The sequence below is a fragment of the Heterocephalus glaber genome, unplaced genomic scaffold (assembly GCF_053883595.1).
Source record: "Heterocephalus glaber isolate CG9 unplaced genomic scaffold, H.glaber_assembly_v1.0 deba00001429, whole genome shotgun sequence".
NCBI classification, from domain to species: domain Eukaryota; kingdom Metazoa; phylum Chordata; class Mammalia; order Rodentia; family Bathyergidae; genus Heterocephalus; species Heterocephalus glaber.
In genome coordinates, this window is record NW_028258294.1 from 24,630,979 (window position 1) to 24,658,023 (window position 27,045).

General features: G+C 38.7%; 1 protein-coding gene across 1 annotated transcript in view; it reads left to right on the forward strand.

Moving 5' to 3' along the window:
• The window catches only part of Ddx10 (DEAD-box helicase 10), a 359,979-nt gene extending 353,640 nt beyond the window's left edge, over positions 1–6,339 (forward strand). Inside the window, exon 18 of the mRNA XM_087212358.1 lies at positions 4,561–6,339. Within this exon, the coding sequence (XP_087068484.1) occupies positions 4,561–4,738 (178 nt within the window). The 3' untranslated portion in view covers positions 4,739–6,339. The remainder of the gene's footprint in view (positions 1–4,560) is intronic.
• The last annotated feature ends 20,706 nt before the right edge of the window (positions 6,340–27,045 follow it).

Here is a 27,045-nt window from a genome sequence, read left to right on the forward strand (position 1 = left end):
AAGCAGAGAAAAGGTAGGAGTTGAAGAGGTCAATGTACTTTTCTATGTCACACCCCCAATTACCCACTTCCAACCAGTCCCCACCTTGTAACAGCATGTTTACTTCTAAATGTACCCATGGTTTATTTCACTGATGAGTACAGCATCCTCCACGATCCTGTAACCTTCCACAAGCTTCATCTCTGAGCTCATGAAGCTTTGGAAGAACATTCCAGATCCAAATCATACCATATGGTTACTCGTGCTTTCTTTCATTTTCCATTTTCATGAAATATTTTATCTGTTCATTTTGTGCATATCCTTAGAGAAAAGTGAGTTTCTTATACACCACATATGGTTAAATCTTATTTTATGCATTCAAACATTGTTTCGGCGTAATAAGTTTTTTGTCATAAAAGTGAATAAACATGGGTATGTCAAACCTGCACTTTTTCTTTGGAATATTTCTATTGATGAATTATTAATTTTAATGTTATGAGTTTTATTGTATTAAACAATGAGTGCTTAACAGGAAAAAGTATAAAAATAAAGTATTCCATTTTTAATATTTGTTGTTTATGAAAATATATCAAATTTTTCAACATTTACTGGTTTTTGGTGTACAAGGCTAAAAAAGAACATCAGAAATAAAACCTTATGTGAACTATAATAAAAATATCAATAACACTCCACAAAACAAAACAAACTTCAATTATCACATCTAAGGCAGTCTTCAGACATGACAACAGCATATTCCATACACATGTATCGCTTACACTGACAGCACATGTATTTTGCTTTCCTGACCTTTTTGTAGTGTATACTTGACATATCACTGGTCTTGCTGTTTTGTCAAGAGGTTCTTATTATGCAATGTGTAGTTAACAGGAACAAAAAATATCAAAGTATTCTTAATATTTATTGTGTGTTTAGAATAAACATCAACATTTTTACATTAGTTACTTGTTTACAAAACCTAAAAGATAACAGAAATAAAAAACTATGTGAACTATAATGAATCTACTGACAGAATTCTACAAGAAAAATAATCTTTGTTTCAGTTGTCACACCCAAGGCAGTCTTCACACATTAAAATTGCATATTCCATATGCAAGTATCGCTTACAATGATAGCATGTCTATTTTGTTTCCCTGTCCTTTCTTGTAGGGCACAGTTGACATCTTTTTGGTTTTCCTATTGTCATACTAAGTCTTCAGGATGCTGTGCCTGCCTGTTCACCTGTCAGCTCACAAGTGTGTTCCACAATTTTTTTGCGTAGTTCCCTGGGCAGAAACATTTGTTTTTCCTCTGCTGTAAATGATCTCTTAAGAGTTCCAATCCTAATCCTTTAAGAACATTTCTCCATGATATTTTTCATTTGTTATTTTCATTGTAAACTATCAACTATTTATGCCACACATGTTTAGGATCAAATAAAACACAATCACTGTCCAATGCATTGTGTTTTGAGTGACATCATAGTTGCTGCATAACTCATCAACAGCATTTTTTCCACCTTTAATTTTGTTGTGGAAAGTTTCCATCTCAGACTTTTGGTTTCTCTATCAATATTTCCATCATGGTGCAATGTTGACATCAGCAGTACCAGTTTGTTTTTCTTTGCCATATATGAGGTCAATGTAAATCTTTCTGAATTCTGAAGATCATACTATACAGTTCTCCATTTTGAAATTGCAACATTTCATTTGGAATTTCTGCTTTGTTCCTGTGTACAGTTCCTACATTGGTCAACTTGCACTCTGTTAACAGATTAACATCAATTGGAAACTGGTAAACCAATTGTTGAATGTCAGATTGTGATTACTTTGGAAGATGGGAGCAACAAGTCTGTTCATAGCATCATTCAGTTTATTATTATATGAATAAAGACATGGAGTTTCAGGATAAATTTCTAAATTGAAAGCATAATAAGTTCACATCTACAAGGGCATAAATTTTTATGCCATATTTTGAAGGGTTTTTTTTTTTTTTGACATGTACTACCTCAAGCTACTTTGGGTATGAACTGATGCAAGATGTTCATCACGTGTGTTCAGATGGTATGTAAATTGATTGGCAGTTACAAATCTGTCAGACAATGACCAGATAGTGGCCAGATTATCAGTTCTTTTTCTTTCTTGGTCATCAAACCTCAGGCAATTTTTAAGGAAACCAAATCTCCTCAGTATCATTGTTATTCTACAAACCCCAAGCCCAAACCCATTGCTTTTCCATAAGTCATTTACATTCCTGTGATTACCATGTGAAAGCCCTGCTAAGTACAGCAGACCTATGAATGGTTTCAGTTCAGGTAATGAGGTGTCATATAAATACATTTCTGAGCATGGCTCTTTGTCCATAAGAATGCCTTACTTGTATTCCAGCCTTTGTGTATTTTACAGCATCTCGTAGCATTTCATCTGCTACAATTTCCAACATTGAATAGCAGTGCTGACATTCTGTCCAATAGGTTTTACCCCTGCCAAGATCCTCACTATATTTTTGGACCTCGTTCTAACATTGAATCATTCCATTTGGTTGTATGACCACTTTGCAACATTTCAGCTAGTCAAATATGCACTCACATTGCTGTTTTCTTAATCATCTGAATCAAGGAGGTCTGTGTACCCTGTGTCTGTATCAGTTGATTGTTGCTCCATTTCACTGTCACAGGAACTTTGCCTCACCGGGCCAGTATCGGAGTCGTCATCATCATCATCATCATCATCATCACACCCACACTACTCTTCTGTTATGAAAACATGTATTTTATCATAATGTATGATCTTCATCATCCATACATAAGTAATCTGATGGTTCACTTTTAGTCTCCATTACTTGCAAATCTACATTTTTATGTGTCATTCTACTTAATTTAGCCACTTCTACCAAAAAAATCAAAAGAAAACTTTTAGAAAAACAAATCCTAGAGTAGTGTGGGTTTATTGTACCCTCTGTGATGCTCAGGTAAACATATTCATAACCTGTTAGAGCATAATATGGGTAAAACTTCCAGTCTGAAACTTTTGCACACATGCACACACCTTGCCGTTCATTATACCAAGTGGGTAAACACAGAGATTACTTCCTGTATGCCTCAGGGAAAGGTACTGAAATGCACAGCCGGCTTCTATTACACTAAAGTGAAAATTTACATCCCTTACTTTCCCATCACTGCAACACCATACCTGATTCCCACAACTTAAAGGAGGATAGGTTTAATTTAGTTTATGGTTTCAAGGGATTCAGTTTGTGTCCAGCTGGCTCCAAGGGAGAAACAACATGTTTGGGTGGTGTGGAAGAGCAAAGATACTTAAATCAAGCCAGCCAGGAAGCAAAGCCATCAAATACTGTCAGAAAGAAAGGTGTCAGGGACTGTAAATAGTACTTAAGGTTATGCCTCTACGATTCAACCAAACACATCCAGAAGTGTGTTTTACTAATCTCATAGGTAGCTCCCAAGCCAGTCAAATTTATAATTAAATTTAACCAGCTCAGTAATTATTGATAGGTAAGGTCTTAGTACAACTATTGTGTAACTTGTTTTCTAGTTTTGTTGTACTTAATTTCTTTGTCTATTTCTCTCATAATCTTCCTTGGGAGTAAAGTGAATTACTCTAGTAGTGTGTTTTGGTTCCTCGCTTATTACTTTGCATTTGTCTGTCAAAGGTTTTTGCTTTGTAGTTACCATTAAGCTTTTTTTAAAAAAAAATCTTTTGATTATAACAAGCTATTTTCAAAGTATACCAATTGATTTTCTTAGCTTTCAATCTAGTAGTTTGATACACATGCTGTTAACTTTATATTTCTATGGAATGAGATTGCTAGAGGATCTTACTCAGATATCATCTTGCTGCATGCTTTCCATTTGGATCATCTTAAACATGATGATTTGCCTCAATATGCTTGAAGATAATTAAAAAAAAAAAACATACCAAGTGTTTTCCTCTGCTTTCAAAAATTAGCCTTATTTTTATGGTTTATGTCTGACTTTTGTGACAAATAGCTACAATAATATTCACTTTCTTAAGACTTTGTATCCTAGATACAGATTTTGAAATGGAAGAAATTTATTTGGTGTCTTAAGAAATCTGTAATATTGTAGGTTATATTTTACTCATGTTCTCCTTATCACAACTTAATGCAATGAATATTAATATCTATCATTTTTACCTGTTATCCTCACAGACTGCTACCTAAAGGATAACCTAACTGTAAGTAGAGGTGATTTGATAGGACAAGCATGGACTGAAGCCAAGTATACCTAAGGGGCCTCTCCATGGCTTTAAATTGTAGCTAACATATTCAGAGCATCCTAGAATTATCATGAAGTTTAGATAGTACACTATATAGACAGTGCTCTATGCATTCCTGGACAGTCCCTCTGTCCTCATCCACTGGTGGAAAGGTAGTTATATATGACACAGATGTCTTGATGTTGTGGTTTCTTCTCTTCTTGAATAATACCACCTTACCAGCTATCTGTTTCTGGCAGTTTTGTCCTGTTTCAAATGTTTGATTTCATACCAATAAGTTTATTTATTTATTTATAAAGTAAACCATTGAATTTGTTCCCACTAGTGATACCAAGAAGAAGCAGGGAATGAGGAAAAGAAACAACAGTGAAGTAGAAGCCGTGGGACCAAGAAGTCACCATAGAAAGAAGGCCAAGTGGGAAACCTTAGAGCCTTTGGATACAGGCCTGTCTTTAGCAGAGGATGAAGAACTGGTGTTACATCTGCTCAGAAGTCAAAGCTAAATACTTCCTCCTGCTGTCTGCTCCTTGATACCTCTGAATGTCACTATGTGGGCAAAAAGTTAAAAAAAAAAAGTAACATGTTGGTGCATTTTAAGTACCATGAGTTCCATTCCCAAATGACATTCTCCACACAGAAACAATCACATTTCTGACCCCCTTTTCATAGACCATGCTTTGCACCATCATGGAGGATACTCAGAGTCGGGATGGGTTACACAGTTTCCTGATCCAATTTTGACATATGTTTTATATCTCCAAAGAGACCAGCCCTGAGAAAGACAAGTATTTTTTTTCATTGAGATGATCAATAATAAACATTTGCTATAAAGTATTAATATGTTCATTGTGTTCAGTAATATAAGAGTATCCTTATGGGTAGGTTCCTGAGATTAAAACATACGGCCAATTCCTGAAATGGTGATTTTTTTCATATTGTTAGATTAGCCAACTCAAACATCATATCATTTCACTCATACTACAGAGTTGCTAAAAATTATTTCTAAAATCTAAAAGTTCTCAAACTTGAACTCATGAACACAGGCTTGTAGCTCTCCTGCAAGGTTCTCTGTTCATCAGGTGCCATCAGTCCCCACCCAAACTCAGCTCCTGATAATGAGGAAAAAGCAAATTTGGTACAAATAATTGAAAGATTCTTTAGAGGGAGAGAATATGGTGAAGAAATCTGGGTCTTGGTATGAAATTTCTGTTTGAAACATAGATTTCTCATCTCTCACAACTCTGTTCCTTATGTCTTTCCTTACCCCATGCACAAACAAAAATAATTTTCAATCATGAATAAACTCAATCATGAATCCAAGAAGAGTGTTGATGTCACTAGACCTGGATATCTCAAACACTTTCAATTCAGCCTGTTTGTCTCCTGTTGTATTCAGTATCCTCATGAGTGGCACCAGCATCTTTCCACCATCAAAATGAGAAACTTGGTGACTACTTAGCTTCTTCCTTTTCTCAGTCTGTTCTTTACTGGATCACATTCTCCAATCTAACCTTTCCAAGAATTCTCTTTAAAGCCAGTGAATCTAAACATGTTTCTTCCTGGCTATTTTTCCTGTTAAAATGCTTTTCACGTGATAGTATAGCCATTTGTTTATAAGACACTTGCTCCTGTTATATGACAAGCTTCTGGAGAGTGCAAAGACCATGTTTTGTCCATCTTCTGTATCCCCAGGGCCGCATACAGCACCTGCCCTGTTATTGGCTTAGTGAATTAATGAGTGACAGTACTAAACCGAGACATTTTAAAGCTGTGTTATAGCACATTGCTCTATCACTTCTGTTAGAAAGGAAGGAGTGATGGATATGAAAACTAGATGGAATGGCTATTATGGGAAAGAAACAGGTAAATAGATGGGAAAGGTTTGGGGGTATAACAACTTGAAAAGATCTTGAAATCGGAGTTTCTGATAGAGTCTCTTGGCCTTGAATGTTTTTAAAGATCATGAAGTTGCAAGAATGTGTAAACTGCAAGTTTATCATTGAATTAACTCTGTACAGTTTTAGATTGTTTTTCCTGATACAAGTAAGGAATTGAGGTAGTTTACTCCCTGTATGCAAATGTTGAATAAAAATATTGCAAGGGCTTTAGTTTGAGTTGTATTCTTTCCCTGGAACTGAACAGATCCTGACTAAACTGTTATAGATCATTTTAATTTGCTGATTTTTTAAAGTAGTTAAAACATCAAAATAGTGCTAATAGAAAACTCAGGTAATAAATATATATTTAAATGGACTAAATTAGCTACTATTTTTGGTAACTCATATTTTTGCCCTGTGTGAGGTTAGGGTGGTAAGATTCTATCACCTCCAGGTGACATCAGATGGTACAAATCTGGCAGCCATCATGGCCCCTCCTGAATGCAGATTGACCCAGAAGTGGATATAATAGGTAGGGAACAGTTAGACTCCTTCCTTGTGAAGGCTATACGGAGAATGAAAGAGAAAAGGTACTAAAACAGGAAAATGTGGATCTAGAACCTTTGTAGTCATTTCCCCAGCCAAATGAGGGTCACTTCTGAGAGACGATCAACACAGTATGATCAGAAAGAAGAGATAGAGAGCCCTGATAGCATTGTTGGAATCTCAAGGCTTCAACTTAATTCCTTGGGTTTCCTAGTTATCCCCCCTCCCCCCGCAAACTAGTTCATATGGTATTTTGTCCCTGGAATGTACAGATCCTACTGTATGCATTATAGAGGAGGGTTAGTTTGCAATTTTGAAAATTAGTTTAACATCAGAATAGTGCTGATACACTGGTGTAACAATGCATGATAGATTGTATTTTGTTCAGCATATATTCATTTCAGCCCTGCCATCTATGGGGAGCATATTCTTTTTTGATCTTTCTGACAGTCTTGCTATGTGGTTATGTGGCCTTGAACTCACAGTGACCCACCTGCCTCAGCCTCTCGAGTGCTAGGATTACACGTATGTGCTATCACACTTGGCTGGGAAGCATATTCTTACTATATTTCCCCCAAAATAAGACTGGGTCTTATATTAAGTTTTGCTCCAAAAGGTGCAATAGGGCTTATTTTCAGGGAGTGTCTTATTCATGTACAACAATCTGCATTTATTCATGTACAGCAAGAAATCTACATTTATTAAAATACATTCATGTCATCTTTTGGGGGGGGGGACTGGGGATTGAACTCAGGACCTTGTGCTTGCGAGGCAGGTGCAGAGCTACTGAGCTAAATCCCCAGCCCTCATGTCATGTTTTTCTGAATATCATAACTCTCCAAACCTCAAATTCCAGCCTAAACTTCCTGCGACTCCATTTCCTGTGGAACCATTGACCCCAATCACTCATGTCCAGCAATAGAGCTGTCCTTAAATGAGCACTTCTTGAGCATGTAGGCTGCTTGTAGTGCATAGGCAAGACAGTTGTCAGTGATTTTAACCCATAAATTCTTCACCCAAGTCACAACCTCTTGCAGGCTAGGTTTCACAAAGTTTCCATTAAATCAAGTGTTAATTGAAAACTTAGAGGAGTGGCAACAATGATGACAGTTAAGACTGATGGTCCACACAAAAGTGACAAAAAAATTGCAGGCACCAGAATTCAGAAAATGTTTATTTCATGAGTGCATTAAATGTGTCTGTAATTGAACTATGAAGATTCATATCAGACACATCTGTGTCCATTTGTTATGAAGTGCACACATTGTGTGTTGTGTCTATACTCCGGTCATTTGGCAATAAGTGTCAAGTTCATTTGTTTACAAAGGCATTTATCTCTGGTCCAAAGGTACCCACTTGGGTATTTACAAATATTTAATTATAATTGATAATAATATTTAATTATATATTAATATTTTATAATTCAGTATGTCTTTTGTGTGTTGCAACAGACATACTAAATGGTTCTGTCTGGCGACGATCTTAACTGGGGCTTATTTTGGAGAAAGGGCTTAGGCCAGGGATTTAGCTCAGTGATTCCAGTGCCTGCCTGGCAAGTGCAAGGTCCTGAGTTTGATTCCCAGTATCCGCCCCCCCCCCAAAAAAATGGAGATAGGGCTTATATTATGACCATCCTGAAAAATCATGGTAGGGCTTATTTTTCAGTTAGGTCTCACTTTCACAGAAATGTGGTAACTCAACTCCACTGATACTGATTTGTCCATATGATTTAATTTTAGCTCATGGAATTTGGTGGAAGTCATTGTGTCTTGGTTATAAGCAGAGGCAGTCTGCCTGCTCTCCTGCACTCCAGCCTTCCACTCACATACCAGAGAGAAGACACTCCTTCATTCAGGGCCCCAGTGAGAATACAGGTGAACCATTATAGTTACCACAGTCACCTCTCAAACTTGTAGAACAAGAAATTCACTGAGGCTTAGGGGTTTATCACACTAACACCTGACTAACTAAAGTAAGAGAAGCATACAGTATAACCACAAACAAGAGCAGTCATTATGAACAACTACTATATATACCAGGCCCTATATTTGCAAGAAATACAAATGGTTCCCTTTCCTGCTACCCATATAGTGGGAGGTAGGGGACAAGCAAAATCATAATTTCTGTGTACCATCAAAAGAATAGGCAGAAAGAAGATTATTATCTGAATGAGGGAGCTATTGCTAGAGTGCAAGAAAGAGGGAGGACATCAGTAGTTGCATGGTCTAGGATACAGGACCAATTCTTGCTCCTCAACTGAGGCTGAGAGGCCATTTGTCAGACTTGCTCATGTAAAATGATCCTTAATATTACATAAGTCTGATAGATATGCCCAGCATCAGGATCCTTTGGAGGGCTGCCATCCCATAAGTTGCACATAGCATTTTAGATTTCTTTGGCACTGTAAAAAATGGATAAGTTTAATTAAATGTAATTAATTTTGTTATACAACATTTGAAATACCCTGAACATGAAAAGTCATCTCTGAGACTATCAGAGGCTGCCAGAGGAGGCAGATGTTCCTGGGAGGTGGTGGTATAGGTAAGAGCTTGCAATCAAGATTCAAAACTCTTTTTCATAAAGGCCATTTTAACTAGGCAAGTAGCCATAGTGTGATTTTCTTCCACAGCCCCTGCTGACCAAGTAGCTCAGGGAAGATATGCTTTTACACCATGTTACTTAGAGCCTGCTGAATCAAATTGGCACTAACACCTTATTTAGCCTATGAGGGACACTGGTGCAAAACACTGAACAGGGACAGATTGGGCAAATAATATTGTTATTCTTAGAAACTGAAATTGAAGCATAAGTGAAATGAGAAGGTAATGAGAGTAGGGAGCACATGCAAGGCAAAAAAGGATCTCAAATTGGGAGTAGGCCAAAGCTGTAAGTGGAAAAGAACACTGGCAAAAAGATAAAAGAGTAAGCAGTAAAGGATCCAGCAATTCATAGGACCGATGCAATGTGTGGAGAAAAGTGAATCATGGTTAGGGATGACTGGGGAAGGTCTGTCTGCTGGCTCCTGTCTTTGACGTCTCTGTGATCCAAACTGACTCTAGTTCTTGTATCCATGAGGCTTGGTAAGAGAGAAATTCTGAGACGTTCTGAATTTAATTAAACAGGTCTGAGGATAGAAGATGGGGGAGGCTGAAAAGAACAAATGACCATTTTACATTCACATTCTTGAATATATGTTTCAATGTTACCTCAAATGCTGTCACAGACCCCTAGGCACCATTTATATCCCCAGTCAAGATAAAAACAGTTAATATTTCTCCTTATAGATTGTCCTAGCCCAAAGCTTGTCCTTCTTCACATAATCCTGCCCTTATGAATATCCAGTGTAGAGTCAATGCAAAGAATTCATAACTTCCTTCTCCCAATTAAAAAAAAATTGTTTCTCAAAAAGGTTTCTCCAGCTGCTACCTGGTCTTGCTGCTGATAGCTGTGGGAATTTGTCCTAGGAATAGTCTTTTTCTGGCCAAATTTATAATAGCTCAGTAATCCTTTTATTCAGGATCCCTGGGTCTCAAGAGTTTGGTTTAATAGGCATAGCTTTCTCATGAGTTTTAGTCTTAGATTTCTCAGTAAGTCTGTCTCTTTCAATACTTGAGGTATAAGACCCCATGGCTTGAGCTAGTCTGAGTGAGTCTTTGAGTTCTTTGCACCCCAGAAAGCTTCAGTAACCTTAAAATACTCAAGTGCAGTGCTTTTTAGACTTCAACATGCTTAGGAATCACCAAAGATTTTTTGTTTTTAAATACCAAGTTCTGATCCAGTATGGCTGGAGTCAGCCCTGAGATTGTACATTTCTGACAGGCTCCAAAGGGATGGTGATGCCACTGGGCCATGGCCACAGTTGAGTGTTGAGGCTCTTGTGGAATTCAGGGAATTACTAAAATCATCATTCACAGGTATCAGAGCCCCAAGAAGAATCAGAGGGTACATATAAATTAGAATAATTCTAAAAGGACTTAATAAAAAGATTATTTACATAGAAGAGGGCAAGGTGTAGAGGAATTACAAAAGATTGTCCATTCTGAGGCTACAAATAAAAGTCTCTATCACCCTGAGAAGATGGAGAGTGGGGGGAGTAGTTGACTATCAAAATCCAGAAGGAGAGAGAAGAGTGCACATAGCTGCTTTGTGCCTTTCAGTTGAGGTATATAGCCAGCCTAGGTGACACAGGAAAGAGCCAGTAGAATTAATGCTGGGTCTACTTCTGGCGGCCTCTGGTGGCTTCACCCAACCCAAAACCAAAGAGCAAATTGCCTGCAGGTATAATCTGTCATCTCACAGCAAGGTGGAAAAGGGTACATGGGAGCAAGCAACATAAACTCAGACAGGTAGGGCATAAATAGGTGGAGTCTGTCTGAGGTAGCAGAGAAGGGGCCTACTCTCACTCTGCAGAGTATACTTCTTTTCCTACCTTTTATTGGCTTGCACTCAGTCTGCACCGCATATTTCTTTTCCTACCTTTAATAAGTGTAAAACTTCCCTACCTTTTGCATGTTTCTTGTCTAAGTCTTTGTTTAGGACAAGAAGAACCTAGAAAGAATCTCGAAAAGGAGCCCACAGTATCCCAGAACCCTGGTAGCACAGCTCCTCACTACATCTGGGCCCTGCACTCTGCCTTCCCACCTGCTAATGAAGGGAACCTGCCCATACTCCCACCCAGGCCAAAATCCCCACTTGTGTGCTGGATCCTATCTCTTATGACCCTCTCATTGATATTATGTCTGCAGCTGTGCCCTTTCTGTAAGTATCATTTTTCCCTCCTTACTGAGTCATTCCCTTCAGCAAACAAATATGTCTCCTGTAGTATTTTCCATCTCAAAAATTAAAAAAACTAATACTAAAATCTTAAAGCCTCCCAATTCCTTTTCCTTTATAGTATAACTCTTCAAAAGAATTGCCTTTAGTCCTTGTCTATACTTTCTCCCATCTCAATCTTTTTCTTAAACACTTTATTGAAAGAGACATAATTGACATTCAGCAAGCTGCATATGTTTAAAGTATAAAATTTGATAAGTTTTGGCATATGCATACATCCATGAAGCCATCTCCACAACCAATGAATATATGCATCACCCCTAAAAGTTTTCACATGTCACTTTGTATTCCCCACCTCACATCCAATTTTTCCTTTCCCACACCATTTTCTCACCAGCCACAGATCTATTTTCTCTCACTATACATTAGTTCACATTTTCTGGAATTTTATATAAGTGGGATCAACGGTATATGTTCATTTTGTTTGGCTTCTGTTGCTCAGCATTATCTTGAGGCTTATCCATGTAGCAGCATATATGAATAATGTACTGCATTTCTTTTTATTGCTAGAGAGTAATCTGTTGTATGGATCATGCCTCATTTTCTTTATCCATTAACCTGTGAACAAATGTGAAATTTTTCCAGTTCTTAGCAATATTACACACATATATCCACCAATTATACATCCATTTGGTTTAAATGAGATTTTCTTTTAAGAAGCATACCCAGGCCTGGCAGGGCTGAGATCTTTAGTGATTCACATTGAAATTTATGCATGGCAGCCCATTGCCTAATACCTAGCTAGTTCAGGAGTTTATACTGGAAAGAAAAAGTTGAAATTGTAAGATAGAGTTGAGTGTAAAAGTGGCAAAGCCCTCACCAGGATGAGGTTTGCATAACCACAAAGCAGCAAGGACCTAGTCCTAGAAATAGATTGAGTCCTAGATATGTGCTTACCTAAGACATATTTGTCTCTGTTTTTGGATCCATTCTGATGCCTTGGAAATCAAATCAGTGCTGCTGTAGGCCACTGTCTTGGTTACTTTCTCATTGCTGAGACAAAATACCCAACACCCACAATTTAAAGGAAGAAAGGTTTATTTTAGCTCACATTTTGTAGAGGCTTCAGTCCATAATCAGCTGGCCCCAAGACAGGGCATGGCAGACGAGCAGCACAGAGAAAAAACAGTTCATGGCAGGGCAGGCAAAAGGCAGCAAGCAGCAGCAGCAGCAAGCCTGCCTTTACTTTATCCCATCCAGGCCACAAACCTTTTAGATGGTGTCACCCACATCCAGAGTGGGACTTCTGTCTTCAATAAGTCCAACCAGCCACATCCAGAACTATGATAATTCCAATCAGTGGGCTGATTTAGTACCACACATCCTTAATTCCAATGTCAAACCCTGTAGATCCAACCAGCTCTGAAAAGCCCCACATATGAGTGCATAAGGCTTTGAGGGGACATCTAGATACAAGCCTTAACAACCACTGACCAACAATACTAGAAGTACTTTTAGTCCTTTGAGTAGGACAGGTCTGAATTAGAGCTCCAACTCTACCTCTTGCTACTGATTCTTGGTCCCTACTACTTAGCTATTGAACTTGATCATTACACTGACCTGTTCTAAACCTCATAATAGTTTACTGTAAAATGGAATAATGTCTGCCTCCAACAGCTCTTTTAAGAAGTAAATGAGACAGCACAATATGTGTCTAGTACACATATTGCTAAAGAAAAAGTTGTCATTAACAAAACCAAGTACTATACTTGAGATCCAGGGAGACTACCGAATTATAAGCAAGCACAAGGAGAGAGGCTCAGGTAGCTACCACCATTCCTCTCACCCCACCTGAACATATCAGACTTGAAAGGAGCCATCTTAGATGTTCCAGGCCCATCAAGTTGTTATGTAGCAATAGAGGACAAAAAAGTTATGATTATACCACAATTTCTTTGTCCATTTCCCCTGCTAATGGACATTTGAGATATTTTCAGAGTAGGACTAAGTGAACAAAGCTACTGTAAACACACTTGTATATATGTAAATAAACAACAAACATGCAAATTAAACTAACTTCTGTATAAACTTTTGCAAGAGACCTTATTCTATACATTAACAATAAGTGAATCAATAACACAAAGACTTGTTTTCTCTCTAACATAGGGGCATGTTTAATTGTTCTAACTGATCTAATAGGGGCAATGGAATAACTAGTATGATTTTTAGCTATGAAATTAATAAAATGGGTCCATCATTTTTTTGTATTAAGAAGAAGCTTCATATCTTAATAGTACTGCAATAGGGATTAGGTTTCAACATATGAATTTGGAGGGACGGGAGATAAAAACACAGGTGGAGCAACAGTGTAGCCTCCTTGGGTCTTACTACCTCTTCGCAGTTGGGACATGCTGCCAGTGGTTTTTGATGGGAGTCAGGGGAGAATAAGTGACAGAACAGATTTAGACTGAATGGATGTCTCCAGCATTTTACAATTTTAAAAAACTAGATATATTTATTTCAACATTCATATAAATTTGTTGCTTTAAATTTAATAAAGTTTTTATTTTTCATTTATTTGATGTAATGATTTGAATGTAGCTATTATGGTCTATATCTACTTTTGGTCCTCCAAAACCTCATAAGCTCATAGTGGGGCTTTCAGAAGATGATTGGATCATGGGAGTGTGATATTCACCAGTGGATTAGTCTACTGATGAGTTTAGAGCTAAGTGTGATATTGGGAGCTAGAGCCTGGTCAGAAGACGAAGATCACTGGAGGTGTGGTCTGGAAAGCTTTATCTCATCCTTTACTTCTTTTACTCCCTGCCTCCTGGACACTATCCCATGAGCCACTCACCCCCCACATACCTCTCTGCCATCCTGCCTTGGAGCCAACAGAATATGGACTGAAACCTTACTAACTGTGAGCCAAAATAAATCTTTCCTCTCTTAAGGTCCATCTATGGAGTATTTTGTCCCAGCAACAAAGAAAGTGACTAAGACAGAAACTTTTCCAACAAGGGTTCATAAATTGGAGGCTTGGTCCTGAGTGTGACTGTGTAGACGTGATGGGACCTTTAAGAAGTGGAGCTATTTGGAAGTTATTAAGTCATTGAGACAAGCTCTTGGAAGAGATTAAGGCTGTTCTGATGAGACTTAGTTCTTTCAAGACGAAGTTGTTATGAGAGCCTGACCCCAGAATTGCTCTCTGGCTTCCTGTCGGGTGACGTGACCTCTTGTTCCTATACATGCTCCTGTCATTGTGATCTCTTCCATCAGGGGGCCTTCTGGAGCCAAGCTGATGCCAGTGTCATACTCCTAAACCTCCAGAACTGTGAACTAAATAAACTTCTTTTCTTTATAAAGTTACCTAGGCCCAGGTATTTGATATAGTAACAAAAACAGCATGATATATTTTGGGAGCAAGGATTGCACCATAATCTTTTCAGAGATATATGCTGTCCAACATTTTAATCCAACTGTCCTTATTAGGGGAAAATAGCATCTCTTTTCATTGTGTGTCTGTTTCCCTGAATGCCTTCAGTTATTCCCTTGGGACTGCTACATAGTGAGCTCAGAGCTGTGGGAAAAAGGGTAGAGCAGAATCTTTTAACATCAGACCCTAATCCCAGCTCTGTCTATAGGTAACTCTATGACTTTGGATCAGTCATGTGTAGGAGCTTCCTAAGCTCATTTTATTTCCATATTATTATCCATGTATTAATGAATACATATTTTTACAGAAACTTTAAAATTATACAAAACAAAGCAAATAAAAATTACTATCATTAAAAAAAATTACTATCATTGAATGTCCAAACCATTGTTAGTATTCATGTGCTGCATAACAGTGTTTCAGCCAATGATGGCCCACATATTCAAAAGTATGTGCCATATGCCCTAGGTATGCAGTAGGCATCTAGTTGTGTGAAAGTACACTCTATGATGTGCACACAGTGACAAAAATCACCTAACAATTAGTTCTCAGAACCACATTGCTATGTGACACATGACTATCTTAATATATTTTCTTCTGTATATATGAAAGAATCTATAGGATCATACTGTCTTGTGAACTACTTTTTTCTCATAATGTGTGGTGGGCATTAAATACTGTTTTACAACACAAGTTTATAATGATATACTAGACTCTTTTTCTACTTCAGTAGTAATTAGTGTACCTCACACCCCCCAGATCTTGGTTTCTAATATCATTCTCCAGTAAAAGGGATCAAGGCTTCTTGTAGAATTGGCTTGTTCTAGGACTATGGCAAGAAATATATGAGTCTGGAGCAACACATAGTGCCAGAAAGAAGGTGATAAAAAACACAGAATCCACAAAGTGGGAGTATGCCAAAAAGGTAAGGGAAAGAGCTCTCAATTGCCGAGGCTGAAGGAATTTGAGTAATAAATAAATACATGAGTATTGGATTATAAACTCACAATATAAAATAAGGATCCATGAATCCATGCTGATATAAATAAATTATCTCCTAGGCAGAAGAATTCAAAATAATTCATGTAGATTTTTCACCTTGAGAAAGGTGGAATGTAACTCTAATTTAGAATGATGGGCTATACATAATGGCTTTCTTTCAAAGAGTACAGTATGAAAAAATAGCAAAGAAAAAAGGTACTTTATAGTGAAAATGTCTGATAAATAGTAACTCTGCCAAGTGATCAAAGTCAACATCAATAGCAGATCGTGTTAATAATGTTTGTCCTTGGCATGATATGATAATGGCATTTTCCCTTTGTGGTCTTCTTCCCCAAAACATATATACCCAGTTTAATCATGAGGAAAATATCAGACAAATTGTGCTGCTATGAACATGGGCGCACATATACCACTGTGGTATGATTCTTTTAATTCTTTGGGGAAGATACCCAGCAGTGGAATAGCGGGTCAAATGGGACTTCCAGTCCTAGTTCTTTGAGGTATCTCCATACTGATTTCCACAGTGCTTGCACCAGTCTACATTCCCACCAGCAGTGGAGCAGGGTTCCTCTTTCTCCACAACCCCGCCAGCATTTGTTATTGGTGGATTTCATGATAGCAGCCATTCTTTATGGAGTGAAGTGGAATCTCAGCGTTGTTTTCATTTGCGTCTCTCGAATGACCAGTGATGTTGAACATTTTTTCATGTATTTATTTGCTATTTCTACTTCTTTGTCTGAGAAGTGTCTGTTCATTTCAGATGCCCATTTTTGGATTGGGTCTTTAAATTTGGGAGGCCTGATCTTTTTAAGTTCTTTATAGATTTGAGATAGTAGACCTTTGTCTGAGGAAGAACAGGTGAAGATTTTTTTCCCACATTGTGGGTTGTCTCTTCACATTGCTGGTGGTTTCTCTTGCTGTGCAGAAGCCTTTTAATAAGAAGATATCCCACTTGCTGATTGTTTGTGCTAGTTCACGGGCAACTGAGGTTTTGTTCATAAAATCTTTTCCTATACTGATGTCTTCAAGCGTTCTACCTAACCTCTGTTCTAACTGGTTCAGAGTTTCTATTTTAACATTTAGATCTTTAATCCATTTTGATTTTAGTTTAGTGCATGGTGAGAGATATAGGTCTAGTTTTAATCTATGGCAAGTTGAAGCCCAATTTTTCCAGCACCATTTATTAAAGAGGCTATCTTTCCTCCAGTGAGGGTGTTTGGCTCCTTTATTGAAGATGAGATGGCTGAGTTGTCTGGCATTGTTTCTGCATCTTCTAATCTGTTCCACTGGTCCTCAGGTCTGTTTCTTTGTCAGTACCATGCTGTTTTAATCACAGTAGGTTTGTAGTATAGTTGCAGGTTGGGGATTGGGATACCCCCTGCCATGTCTCTGTTACCTAGAATTGCTTTTGCTATTCTGGGATAGCCAAAACTTGGGAACAGCCCAAATGCCCATCAACTGGAGACTGGATAAAGAAAATGTGGTTTTTTTATAAAATGGAGTACTACTCAGCCATAAAAAATGAGAAATTAGAGACATTTATAGCTAAGTGGATGCACATTGAGGCAATACTCTTAAGTGAAATAAATAGGACAGACATATATAAATACCAAATAGTTTCTCTGGTGTGAGAAACTGAAAGTGTAAATAAGGACTAAATGTATAATAGGTAATGTGAAATAGGAAGAAAAGGGGCAAAGGGGAAGGAAGTGGGAGGGCTAGGGGAAAGGATAGGAGGGAATGGGATTAATATGAGAAAATGGAAAAATAGGAACAAAATCTTTGTAAATAGGGAGGAATGGAGGGGTTGAAGGGAGGGCTGGTCAAGGGTGAAAAGTAAGAACCAAGAGAGACTATGTAAAGGTGCAAATTTCCAATGATGAATGTCATTATATTGTATACCTAAAATGTACCAATGATTAGAATGAATGATTGATAATGCAAAATAGGAAGAAAAGGTCCAAAGGGGTAGGGGTAGTGGGAGGGGTAGGGGAAAGGAAAGAAGTGAAAGGAAAAATGATGAGAAATGGAAAAAATGGAATTAAAGTCTTTGTAAATAGGGAAGGGTGGAGGGCGTGAAGGGAGGGCTAGGAATGGGGAAAAAATAAGAACCAAGATGCATTATGTAAAGGTACAATTCCCAATGAGAAATGTAATTGTGTTGTATACCTACAATGTACCAATAAATTGATTTATAGTATAACAAAAAAAATCAGGCAAATCCAACTTGATAGACATTCCACAAAATTCCTGACTGATAATTCTCAAATTTTTCAAGATCACTGAAGTCAAGGAAAGTCAAAGCCAAGAACAGTGGTGCATGCCTGTAATCTCAGCAGTCATGAAAGCTGAAGCAGGAGGATTTCAAGTTCCAGTCCTGTCTGAGAAACTTAGCAAGACCCTGTCTAAAAATAAAGATTCAAACTTTTTTAAAGGCTGGGGATATAGCTCTGTGGTAGGGAACTGCTGGGTTCAATTCTACAGTACCACATTAGAAATAAAAGAAATTGTCACAAAATATATTATGGCATCCTGGATGGGATCCTGGAACATAAAGAAGACAAATTAGGTAGAAAGTAAGGAACTCTGAATAAAGCCTGGAGTTTAGTTAATAATTCATCACTGTTGATTCATTGTGACAAATGTATCATTCTAATGTTTGAAGTTTTTAATAGGGGAAACTAGGTACAATGTATATGAGAACACTTTGTAATAGCTTCATAATGATTCTGTAAGTCTAAATGGTTCTAAAGTAAAAACTATTTGAAAAGTGACGTACAACAGATCCATCATATTTTATTTAATATTTTATGATTAGACATTTATGTGGTTTCTGAATTTTGCTTTTGAACACATTTAGGGTGAACATCCTTACAATTAAATCTTTGCACACATCCATTGTTACTTTCTTTAGAATATGTTTATAGAGGGGAAATTGTAGCTAATAGGGTGTGTATCACAACAGTATTAAGGATTTCGGTACAAGATACCTAATGAAGCACTTTCAGTTGAAGAATAAGTTAATTCCAAATAACAATTTAAGATGAAGAATGCACAGGTTTAAAAAGGACTCACATATTTTTCACATTCAAGCCAGTCACACCAAATGCCTTGAGGTATTCTTATCAACTCCCTGAGAAAGTCACATGTCAATGTCAGGCTTGGGTTTAGGAGTGTGACTTTCATTGTCTGCTGCCCTTACAACAGATAAATTAGAAGATCACCTCCTCATCCTGAGTGTGACCACCTCCATGTAAGGAAATGAAAGCAAAAACAGAAATGCAACTCTCCAAAGATGCAAAGGACATGAACAGATCCCTCCTGAATTTTATTAGGCAATCAGACTAAGATTTGGTAGGTGAGTGATTCTCAAAGAGTGGTACCTAGAACTGGCACTATCAGCCTTACCTGGAAACACGTTAGAAATGCATTTTTTTTTTTTTTTGGTACCAGGGATCGAACTTGGGTCCTTGTGCTTACAAGGCAAGCAACGGAACCACTGAGCTAAATCCCTGGCCTAGAAATGCATATTAACGGGACCCACCCTAGATCTACCAAATCAGAAACTCTGGTGTTAGGGTCCAGCAACACACAGATTTTTTAAAGAAGTCTACCTACTTTTTCAATTGCTGGACAACTTTATTGAGATGTAACTAACACACCATACAATTTATCCATTAAAGTACACAATTCAGTGGGTTTTTAGTATATTTACAGATTTGTGCAAACATCAATTCAAACAATTTTAAAAATATTTTCATCTCCTCAAAAATAAACTCTGTACCCTTCAATTATTACTTTCTATCCCCACCCACCCCCAACTCTCAGCCTTATGCCACCATTACCTACCTTCTGCTCTGTAGGTTTGTCAATTTCATATAAGTGGAGATATACACTAAGGGCCTATTGTGTTTAGCTTTTTTCACTGAGCATGTTTTTTTCAGGATTCATCCATGTTGCAGCATGTATCAATATTTCATTCCTTGTTATATGCAAATAGTGTATTATTTGGATATTCTGTTATTTGGATATGCTATACTTTATTTGTTCGTGAGTTAATGGATATATGGGCTGTTGCTACTGTTTGACAGGAGTTCTGCTGCTGTAAACATTTCTTCGTAATATGCATTCACACAAGTTCTTCAGGCTTTCCCAGTCCATGCTACAGTTTGAGAGTCTTTATTATACATGGGGCAGGGGGAAGGAAATAGTAGGAGGTAGTTCCTTCTAATAAGTAGAGATCATCACTTAGGTGATAAGTCAAGGTAGAAAAGGAAGAACCGAGGCAGTGGAATCTGATCATGGTGCATGGACAGATGATGATATTGTTGTAGAGATGTGGGCAAGACTGGCTTGAGGTGGCTGAGGAAAGAAAGACCTAGTTGTAATGAAGTGCTCACTTTTTGACTACTACACACTCTTACTAATTTATAAGCATGTCATTGTGTTCTGAAGGTCATCTGGGCCACACCACATTTCTGTAGTTCTTGAAGCATCCAAAGCCTTTGTGACTGTATGCTATCCTCTTGTTTTGTGTGCCGGAGATCGAACTCAGGACCTCATGCTTGTGAGGCAGGCAGTAGCACCACAGAGATAAATCCCCAGCCTTGTTATCTTTACTCTTATATTTGCATTGTCCTTTAGTACAACTGAATGTCTCCATTTTACAGATAAGGCCACTGAAGCGTAATCACCACTAAAACTCGTGCTGAAATTTAATCCCCATTGTGAGGCAGTAAATAAGACCTTTAAGAGGAGACCAAATGAGATCTTTAATGGACCAAATGAAACCTTTAAGAGATTAGGTCATGAACACTCAGGTCTTGTAATGGGTTTATCAGTTCGTGGGTTAATGGACTGGTGAATTCATAGGTTAAGAGTGGCTTTCTTATAAAGGTCAGGTAGGCCTGTTCTTTGCTGCACTCCCTTACTGTGGGACGCTCTGTACTGCCTCCAGATGCCACAGAGTCCTCACCCAGCAAGAAGACCCTCACTAGATGTGGCCCCTTATACTTAGGTGTGCAAAACTGTGAATTGATGAGCTTATATTTTTTTATGGATTACCTGGTCTGTGGCTTTCAGTTTCAGCAACAGAAAATGAGGTAAAACAATGAGGTTAAATGATCTGCCCAAAGTCATGGAATAGGATGTGATAAAACTGGGAAAATTGGGGTCAGGGGAAAAAGTGTGATGGGGTGTGTGTGAAAATGATCTAATTTTGTAATGGACATACAGAATCTGCCAAAATAAAACTCAGTAATCTGTATAATGCACAAATAAAAAAAATTGTGAAACAAAAATAAAGAATTGGAAAAATGGGGCTCAGAATCAGTTCACCTACCTCTAACCTCACTACTCTAGTGATTCTTTATCCTAGCTCTACATTAAAGCCATCAGAAGGGCTTTAAAAATGTGAAAGTGTGGGCTCCGTAGTCAGAAATTTGAATTAATTGATCTGGGCTAGAGTCCAGGTATTAATTTTTTATAGGCTTCCTGGGTGATTTTCCCCTTTATTACTTTTATCTTAACTTTTCATTTTGAAATACTTTCAGATTTTAAAAAAAGATGCAAAATAGTACAAAGCTGTCCTGTGTGTCCTTCCCTCAGCTTTCCCAAAAGGTAGCATCTTAGATAACCACAGTAACTTCATCAAAGCCAGACCATTAACATTGATATAATAGTGTTTACTAATCTACAGATATTATTTAAACTGATCAATCATAATTGATGAGTCATTCGGGATAATTATGAATATTTCTAGAATATTTATTGCTTTTCATTGTTTCATCTCCTTATTGGGCTTTAATCTTTCCTGGGTGAATTCAATGTGCATCAAGTACTGAGAGTTGCTGGGCTGGACAGTGGAATCCTGGAGTTATTATTCTATATGCAGACTTAACTGGCTATGTGGTGCATTTTTTTCCCCTCCATTCTCTGACTCGTAAAAGCTATGTTTGAAAATCTGGTATATTTCTAAGCTATTGTTAGGCTGCCGAGAGGATGATTCATTTGAAGATTTCTGACTATTTTTATGAAGTGTCAGTTTTATCTGCTAGGAGGAGAAATGAGAACCTAGTTATATTCATAGCAAGGTTACTTAGTGACAACCAGGTGAAAATGGAAAATGTTGCATGGCGGGGAAGAGTTAAAGAGCTTTCAAATATTAGCTCACATTTCATTGGACTAGGTCTTTGCTGAATAGAATGGTATTCTTTGGATGTGAAAGTCTTGAATGCAATTTAGATTTTAATTAGAGATGTGATGGACCTTAATGTAGAAGCATTTATATGGAGAGGGCAGAGATGCTAAACTGAAAACTATGCATTTCCTACAGATGGTTTATTCAATTACAGCATGTCTCTTAACCTCTGGTCTTAACCCTGCCATTGCAAAGATGAATCATTGAAACCTTGCCCTGTCTGTTACCCTGAATGACTAGCTGAGCACTCCGGTTGGATGCATCTCCCAGCAACATGTTAAGCTGGGTAGTGCATAAGGACTTTAATTTTTATTTTCTCCTTTGTTGAGCTACCTTCATCCAATTAGAATTTTCATCCTCGTCTATTTATTATGCACTATTCTGGGTAAAAACAGACCTGAGTGTCTCTGGTGTGTGCAAATTAGCATGGCTCTGAAGGCCACAGGGCTGAACAGAAGCTATCCTCAATTGAGTAAAAATGTTATTAAATTTATAACTGGATCCCCATCATCAGCATTGGATTCCTTTAGGCCACAGATGTTCACTGTCAGAAAGTACTTCCTTTGTGAGGCACCACCTTGGAAGCATTTTAACCAACAGCATCACATGTGTGTTTATATTAGAAATCCATATGTACAGACACATGGATGGCCTTTAGCTTCACAGAGAAAACAGCTGGCTTTCATGATATTAGGCAGCTTGTGGCTTCATGGGTCCCCAAACCAGGATTTCCATCCCTCTGTGCTTTGGAACATGCAGCCCCCCTGCCTAGATCACTCTTTTCTCCCACCTAGCCTCTTCTTCTGTCTCACTGCTGCCACCTCCACTTGTAAGTTTTCCCCAATTTCCTCTTCCAACCTAAATTGGAAATTCTTTTTATATATTTGCACAGTACTCAGTATTTATATGTACTGTAATGTAACTGTTATGATTTGGATATACAATATTCCCAAAAGACCTCATGTGGTTAGAGATGGGGCTTTTGGAAAGTGATTTTATCATGGGGGACTGGTCCACCATGGGTTCGTAGCTAATCTGCTATATGGAGGTGGGGCCTGGTTGGAGGAGGCAGGTCACTAGGAGCATGTGACTTGGAAGGTTACATTTCCCTCCCCCACTCCCTGTTTCTCTTGCTCCTTCCTGTCAGCCATGATGTGAGTAGTTTTCTTCTGTGCCAGCCCATTCTACCATGATGTTTCTACATTTGAGCCAGACAACTATGGACTGAAACTGTGAGTCAAAATAAACCTGTCCTCCTTTAAGTTGTAGGTGTCAGGTATTATGTCTTAGTCATGGCAGCAGTGACTTAGACAATGAGTAATCGTTTACTTGTCTGATTTGTCCATATTCTAGCACCTAGCCCAGTGCCCAACACATAGAAGGTATGGTTGTATTGGAGTGGATGAATGATTAATGAGGGCTATTCAGCCTAACTGTTGCATCTGTTATCTTCTTCTATCCAGGCAACTATTCTGAAAGGAGGGAGTTATTTCCCCAGTTTTATGGATAAAGAATCAGGATGAGAGTTTAAGGGACTTGTTTTCACATCACCAAGAGCCAGAATGTGAACCTGGCCTCCTGAATTCCAAAGCTCAGCTTCTTCATCAGCTTGGCACTGCTTCAGGTGGTCAGTGCAGATGAATGAGCTGCTAATGACTAACCACAGTGGGATGGATGGTCTCCACACAGGTGCTGACCTGTGGGACTCTGAGGGCTTTGCTTACAGGCCTTGTTCACCTTGAGAAGCTTTAATGGCTGATAGACAATGTCCTCAGCCCTGGGAAGATGGTGCACCTTCCTTAATGATGCCATGGACACTGTTTGAGTAATCTGAGGTTATTCACAGGGACCAGGCAATGGTACTGTGTCTCAAGCCTCAGAACTACATGCAGCCTGGCCTCTTGCCATGTACTGAGATGTACAGTGGACAGTCTGGTTAGTCAGGAAAGACTCTGAGTCACCATACATGAATGACTCCATAATCTTTACAACCAACACTTTTTTTCAAAAGCCCTGGTAAACACAAGGGGAGGCCCACTCAGCCCCAGCCTTCTGGATGGAAGGGTCAATGGCTGCTCTATCAAAGGAGGAGCAAAGGGCTGAGGAAGAGGAGGAGGACTGGGTCTCAGGTTGCCCCTCCAAGAGCAAGCATTCCTATAGGGACAAAACCCCTGCAAGTCCCAATGTCTGCTGCCTACACAGAAGCCTTGCTAGCCAGCTCTTCAGGTGAGTCATGTTCAGATCCAGCCTCCTCCCAGGCACACAGCTGCAGAGGTTCTGGAAGATGGCACAGGGGACAGGTGAGGAGAGGGATCTCTTTGTATCTGGAGGTTCCCTGTGGGAATCTGCTCTTGCTTCCCCTCTTTTCAGATGAATAGACAATTCAGTATGGAAATAGTCCAGGCATTTTTAATGTTTCAAAGACTCAAGGTCAGGATTTCTCATTTGGGGAAGGCCCTGGTTTCCTTTAAACTCAGCTCCTCAGTCTCATGTCTTCTACATCTGACAAACAGTCTCTGTGTGGGGGTGCAGGCTTTAACATGGGCTGTCTGAGCTCTTCAAATTTCCTTTCTTCTCCTCCCTCTTAGACTATTAATCCTTATACATGTTGGCCTTTCTGCCACCTTCTAAGTAAGAAAACCCTCTCACCTCCCACCTCTTTGTATTTCTTTCTGTTCCCTCATGCTTCCCGGCCCCAGCGGACCAGACCAAGGCAAGTCCTACCTTGAGGCCCACAAGCTCCAGCTTGGCTGATATTGGAGAGGAAAAAAAATGAGCTACTTCAATAAAAGGCCATTTCAGGGAAGTTTAAATTAGGAGCCACAAAATTGTGACCATGAAGCTGACAGTGGTGGCCCAAGCCAGGAGTTTGTGTGGTGGTGTGGAGAAGTAAGTAGCTGCAGCAGGGCATGTGTAAGCTAGTATTGTGAGGAACCAGCAGCACATTCAGGCTACATGTAGAGATGTGACAGTGGTCTGCTTTATTTTCTACAGAATCGTGTCTTATCTGAAGTTCCACACTATAAGAAACATATTTTCCCTTTTTATTTTTTCTTTCTACTCTAAAAATATTAGAATTTCTACCTCCATGGGACATCCATGTTTCTCTGACACTTGTGACAATCCAGAGTGTTAACTGAAAGCCCATCTCCTTTCAATAGTGTGTGCCCCTGGCTGAGAAGATACCTTTCGACATCATTGAGATAACTCTGAGGTCTGCTGGAAAGGCTTCTTCTGGCAGCTCCATGTAATGCTCTTCTTTTTTTTTTGGTACTGAGGATCAAACTTGGGTCCTTGCGATTGTGAGGCAGGCAGTGGAACCACTGAGCTAAATCCCAGGCCCATGTAATGCTCTTCTTTGTGGTGTAGCTGTGAGTATAAGGGCAGGAGGAGGCCTGGCTGCTTTCAACTTGAAAGCAAGGAAATGAGGGCTATAAGGTGAGCATATTCCATGCTTTCTGTATGTTGTGGCTCTTCCTCTCCACCTGCAAAATAACAACCACTCTAAGATCTTAAGGATGGCTTCAGGGGAACCTAAGGAATTGGGCAGAAATGTTAAGAACCTGTGGGTCCAAAATTAAGAGAGGACTAGGAAGGGAAAGATGAGAAGATTCCAAGAGTAAACTTAATATTCAAAACTGTGATTTCCGGGCTTCAGAATGATTGCAGTTTAGGCTGTTTAAAGAATAAATGCAAACACAGAAAAGCTTCAGTAATGTGTTGTAAATGAGGAGATCCATTAGCATTATAGGGTGTTAGATGAAGTTGTTCTGATCCAACTTTGTGTCTATGTGAGCAACTTCAGAAAAAAAAAAAAAAAGAGAAAAGCCAGTAAAGGATATCACCAAGGGGAGCCCCTGTGTTTGGACAGACACAATTGCTCCATTGCTTCATGGGAGGCAAATGCATGGGTATGCTGTGAGATTAAGCCACGGAAGTAGTTTAGGACTTTGTTTCTACCCTGCCATTAAATCTTTGCAGAAATCTGGGAGAAGTCCCCCACGGAATTTGTATATATTTTCTACCTCTATGTGGGAGAGTTATTGAGTTCTCAGAAAATGGAAATCAGCCTTATTCAAAGTCTCAAGAAGCTGCCTTAAGAAAAAAATAACAGAAATTATAGAGTTTTCTTACCTTACAAATCTTTATTCTCTATCTGGGACAGGGAGCTGCGTTAGTGGAATTGCTGCCTGGACCCCTGGGAGCAGGGAGACCCAGAATCTGCTGAAGGAAATGCTGTGACTTCAAGTGCATCACAAAATACATAGGGTGAAGTGTATTGGGAGGGTGTCCCCAATATACACAGCACATTATAGTGTAGCAAGAATTAGAAAACCAACTTGCTTTAAATAGGTCTACTGGTTCCAAGGACAAGTTGGCAAGATATAGCAAAAGCTGCTTTTACCCAGCAATTCTACTTTCTGAAATTTATGCTAAGGAAATAAGAAAGACATGAAAGGATCTTCATCCCAGGCTTGTTTATAATTTTAAAAGGAAAAAAACTGAAAGAGATCAGAAGACCAGAAAGCCTATAAAGACCAGGCTGGGAAGGTTTCTGCTAGGAAGAAGGACTGCATTGGCTGTTGGACACCAGATGATGTGTGTTATGACTTGGCAGAAAGTTTGTCTGCATTTTGTTCATATCCAGAGACTTTGCCTGAGACTGAGATTAAGGGTGGTGGACTAATCAATCTTGCAGAAGAAATTTCAAGGCAGTCGAATATTGAGGCAGTGGCATGGCTACTGTTGAGGGCTTTTAGCCAGATCTATGTGGAGAATCAAGAGCAAAGAGACCAGAAGAATGATTTAAAACATTTTAAGTTGGGCCAGAAAGGAAGCTTCAGTAAAGCTGTGGACTGCAAAGATAGAGCAGAGCAGATCTTGATTACTGAGAAGGAACAGGAAAATAGAAAAGATGGTTTGAGAGCATCACAGGAAAAAGCAGGACTTCATACTTTGCAGCCTCAGAGTTAT